The sequence below is a fragment of the Ursus arctos genome, unplaced genomic scaffold, assembly GCF_023065955.2.
Source record: "Ursus arctos isolate Adak ecotype North America unplaced genomic scaffold, UrsArc2.0 scaffold_31, whole genome shotgun sequence".
Classification (NCBI taxonomy): domain Eukaryota; kingdom Metazoa; phylum Chordata; class Mammalia; order Carnivora; family Ursidae; genus Ursus; species Ursus arctos.
Genome location: NW_026622997.1, coordinates 427710 through 432812, shown reverse-complemented (window position 1 = coordinate 432812; position 5103 = coordinate 427710). Strand labels below are relative to the sequence as shown.

General features: G+C 39.1%; 1 protein-coding gene across 1 annotated transcript; it reads right to left on the bottom strand.

Moving 5' to 3' along the window:
* Positions 1 to 1168: 1168 nt before the first annotated feature.
* LOC113248847 (olfactory receptor 2J3) lies at positions 1169 to 2107 on the bottom strand. Its single transcript, XM_026490460.4, has one exon. The coding sequence runs from the start codon at positions 2105 to 2107 to the stop codon at positions 1169 to 1171; it is 939 nt and encodes a 312-aa protein (XP_026346245.4).
* Positions 2108 to 5103: the final 2996 nt, after the last annotated feature.

Sequence of the window (5103 nt, the reverse complement as noted above, 5' to 3'; positions counted from 1 at the left end):
TAAATTAAAAAAAAGAAAAGAAATAAAATAAAATATAAAGTGGCCTGATGGATATAGTGCTGCTTATTTGTCTTGTACCAAGTTCCACAGTAATTGAACTGCCTTTCTGAGGACTAAAGTAAAAAATAGTTTAACACATGCTGAATAAATAAATAAATAAGAATAAATCTACCCTGTAACTCTGTGATGGGCATGAAGGAGGGCACCGATGTAATGAGCACTGCGTGTTATACGCAACTGAGGAATCACTAAATTACCTCTGAAACAATAATACACTATATGTTAATTAAATTAAATTTAAATTTTAAAAAAGCTACCCAGTTTTTTTAATTCAAATTCAATTAGCCAAGGTATAGTACATCATTAGTTTTTGATATAATGTTCAATGATTCATTATTTGAGTATATTACCCAATGCTCATCATATCAAAGCTACCCTAATTTATTAGCACCATGTCCAGTGACAAATTGAGTCATATAAAGATAGTTCATTTTTCATCTTACATTGTCATTTCTTCCACCAGAAAATGAGTTCTACTTAGATTTTAAAAGAGTCCTTTATTCATCTATGTTAGCAAAAATGCCAAATCTAGAAGACATTTAGCTCACAAAGTAAATAAATGAATGAATGACCAGGTGAACATATGGATGGGAGAACAAATGAACCATTTGAACAGGTATTTCTTTATACTCTTCAGTGCAACCAGTGTATAGACCCATAGGATAAAACACTCATATAATTTAGTATCTTGAAAAAAGTATGCTTCAGCCAAAGAACTGACATATATCTTTTGACCATTTAGCTAAATCAAATGCCTGTTAATGACGAAAGACTCCATTCATTTATGTCTTTGCCTTATTGTTCCCCTCTCTGTAGATATTAATGCTTAGTCCATAAATTAGCGTATTATCTTTAAAACCCAGTCTCTAGTTTCCATGGACACTAAATAGGGAATTATTAAAGATTAAAATGGTACAAATCAAAAAGTTATCTTTAGATAATATTTTCAGAATCAGCCAATCCAAAGAACCCAAAATTAGGGCCGAAATTTTCTGTTATGCTTCCTGGGTTGTAGACCAAAAGAAGTATCAAAGAAGCAGGGAAAACAAGCTCCAAGATGGACAAGACTCTGAACAAAGATTGCAGGACAAAAATTGTAATCTCTCTGTCACATCTCCCTCTCCCGCCCTACGAGTCTCCTTACTGCCCCTCTTACATCTTTGTTTCTCAGAGTGTAGATTAGAGGGTTGAGGCTAGGTGTGACAACAGTATAAAAGAGGGCAATGAACTTGCCTTGATCTTGAGACTCTCCTGATGGTGGCTGCAGATATATGCAGATGACTGGAATGAAAAAGAGGGACACAACCGTAAGATGGGCTCCACATGTCCCAAAGGCTCTCTGAAGTCCGGTTGTTGACTGCATCCTCAGCACAGCCCGGGCAATGGCAGCATATGAGCTGAGAATGAGAATGAGGGGTATGAGAACAAAAATGGAGCTCATGATCAGGAGGGTCAGCTCATTAACACGGGTATCAACACACGATAATCGCAGCAGTGCTGGGACTTCACAGAAGAAATGGTCCACTCGGCGATGTCCACATAGGGGTACCCAGAAGGTAAAGGAAGAATGAAGTGCTGAGGTGGTGAAGCCACTGACCCAGGAAGCCACAGCCAACAGGTGGCAGAAACGAGGGTTCATGAGGACAGCATAATGCAAGGGTCTACAGACAGCTGCATAACGGTCATAGGACATCACCACCAGGAGGACACACTCTGTGGTTCCCAGTGCAAGGACAAAGTAAAGTTGAATCATGCAACCGGTGTAGGAGATGGTCTTTTCTGGGCCCCAGAGGTTGGCCAGCATCTGAGGGATGGAGCTGGTGGTGTAGCAGAGATCCAGAAAAGAGAGGTTTGAGAGGAAGAAGTACATGGGAGTGTGGAGATGGGCATCCAGGTATGACAAGATAATGATGGACAGGTTGCCTATCAATGTCATCAAGTAGAACATCAAGATAACCACAAAGAGAGCTACTTCCAGATGAGGCCACTTGGAAAAACCCAGTAGAACCAAGTAGCCTTCAGAACTTGCATTTTTTCCCCTCATCATTCATTTTTTCCTGGACCTGAAGGAAGAGTCATAAACTCAAAGGCTGCCCATTCATCATCAATCCCTTACCTGCAGACTGGCAAAAACCCATGACATTTCCAAATCCTGCTCTTTTGACAGTAACAGTTTTATAGTTTTATTTTCATGTTTCATTCAGATATTTTTCCTGTTGTGGATAAAATCAATAACTTTTCAAGAGAATGAGGTCTTTTCATGCATCCCTAAGTTAGTATTTGTTTTGTTTTTTTAACATTTTATTATGATATGTTAGTCACCATACAGTACATCCTTAGTTTTTGATGTAGTGTTCCACGATTCATTATTTGTGTATAGTACCCAGTGTTCCATGCAATACGTGCCCTCCATAATACCTAAATTAGTATTTGGATAAATAAAAATTAAAGATTATATTCCATAGCATAAAAGCCAATTTTCATGAAAAATAATCTTTTTATTTTTACAAAAAGAAACACTTTCAATTTATTCCTCTTTTAGGTATTTCAGGGTTACTTCCAGTTTTATGGTTACAGAGAAAGGGACATCTCTAGTCTTAATAAAATCTTACATATAAATGAGAGTTTACCATGAGCTGAAAAACAACTCCGTAACAACTGAAATGTCAACAACAAAATGTCAATGTGGGTGAAAAAAAATAAGCTTCAATTGCATTATGATTATAGGAAGAACAAAATATTCTTATTCATTTATTTATGCAAATAGCTTCTTCTAGACAGAAAACAGCATGCAACTGGAACTATAAGGAAAGGCACATGTGCGCACACACCCAAGAAAGAGTATTCCCACTATGAGCTGAACTAATGGTCTTAATCCTGCTTGAAAAGTGAAATAGACTGGAAGATGCAGTGATGGGATGCTTCCAACCATAAATGAGACTAGAACTAATTTTGAGGTGACCAAAATTAAATTACAGAGTTGAAGAAAACTGCAGAGGGAGCAAGAGGAAAGGGGATGGTGTTTGGAGCAGGAAAGAGGACAAGAACCGATGGTGCTGCTTGGGGTTGAAAGTGTGTGACTCCAAGGTGTGAGGCCTATACAACAGCATGGAAAGACAGTTTCCACAAAATTTCATGTGCTTTAAGGACAGCAGCTAAGATATTTGAACTCTGAGTCATAATTTATAATTATTCCACATTTTTAGGTTTTCTATGATTTCAAATGGTGCCTCTGAATAGAAAATTCAGAGTTTTAATAGACAAAGATAGGTGAACATTGCATAATGTCCAATCAACAATTTATCTTGTGTTTGTTCTTTTGTAAAAAAAAAAACAAAAAACAAAGTTAAGGAACTCAAATGAGCATTAATAATTTCGTTTTCAGTTGTTCCTTTTCTCTTGCGCGTCACTAATCTTTCATAGAAGATAAACCCTTTACTATACAGTTGTTGCTAAAAGACGTAATGGCCCACACTTACAGGTTCCCAAGTAGTTCTGACCAGCCCATCTGTCCCTCACTCTCTGATAGACGATGGCAAAGACAAATTCAGCCAGACCAGAGCCACCTGCAGTCTTTTGAGGGGTTTTACTAGCTCCAATACTGTAATCTTGAAAAAGATAAAAGGTTTGAGTTACAGCTGGAAAGATAAGAACATTGACTGCGACCCAAGACTGGAAGACTGACTCTCAGAGATACCTATACACCATTTAGTATTATTGGTAATGTGTCATTAACCTCTTGAGGGATGGGGGGAGGGAATTCCAAGGGCTTTCCTTTTTATTTCCCTACAATAAGAAGTAATACATCACAAAATATTTTAACTCAAATGCTGTGGGTGTTTTCTCTGAGGCGGACAAAGTTTTCTCTCCTTACAAAGCTGCCTGAATTCCTTACTGCATTAATTAAAAGAAAGCGGCAGTTATGTGTTGTTTCTTTAACTGCTGTGCCAACCGTTGTTCAGCATTCTCCTAGAAGTAGAAAGGGATGGGAGATAAGGGGCAAAAAAATACAGAATTCATAAAGAAAGAAGTTTGGAGACTTATGGCTTGATTTTCTTCTTTGGAGAAGAGGGAATGAAGACCCTATCAAAGGTAGCTTTTGAACTGTGGAATAAAATCCCCTCTCTTTCTTGAAGACGAACGTTATAGGGGAAATGGGTGGATTAGCACTGTCTTCTCACCCCAGTGTCACTAACTGACGTTGTCCGAATTCCTGTCATACCCGTTCCTTTGAACTAAACCTGACTCTTAAGCCCGGCTCGCTCAGTCGGTCCCCGCTGACCTTCCTGCGTATCGCCCCTCTCCCTGCTGTTCACTTCCTGGACGACGCCTTACCGTGTACAGAGCAATGCAGCTCTCAGGCTGCCATGCAACCTGAAAATACCAACCTAACTGCCTCCCTGTACCATCTGTGCTAATGTCCAAAATCTGTCCATGGAAAGCAGAGTCTAAAACAAGCCGTGATTGCCATTATCACAGAAGAGAAGGCCTGGGCCTGTCCAAAAGATGTGCTTTGAACAGAATGCAAGAATTCTTTAGGGCATTTGAGGTATCAGGGGATGGAACTCTTATCCCAGAGCAAACAGAGCCTTTGTGCAAACAAAAAGAATAATGTTACTTTCTTTCCTTGAATGGGACCATGGGGAATGCAAATCTCAATATTGCAGTTAATGCTCTTTATGGAGCTGTCCAGGTTAGGACAGCGTAATGTTCACAAGATAAAATTCCTTTTTTTATTATGTGCAGTTAGACAACTTATAGTACATCATTAGTTTTTGATGTCGAGTTCAAAGATTCATTAGTTGTGTGTAACACCCGGTGCTCATCACAACACGTGCCCTCCTTAATACTCATCACCCGGTTACCCCATCCCCCAACACCCTTCCCTTCTGTAACCCTCTGTTTAATTCCCGGGGTTCAGAGTCTCTCATGATTTGTCTCCCTCTCTGATTTCTTCCCCTTCAGTTTTCCCTCCCTTCCCCTATGGTTTTCCATGTTATTCCATATGTTCCACATATGAGTGAAACCCTATGATAATTGTCT

Excerpts from the sequence above, each read along its gene's own strand:
- LOC113248847 (XM_026490460.4), bottom strand. The coding sequence starts at position 2,107 with ATGATGAGGGGAAAAAATGCAAGTTCTGAAGGCTACTTGGTTCTACTG.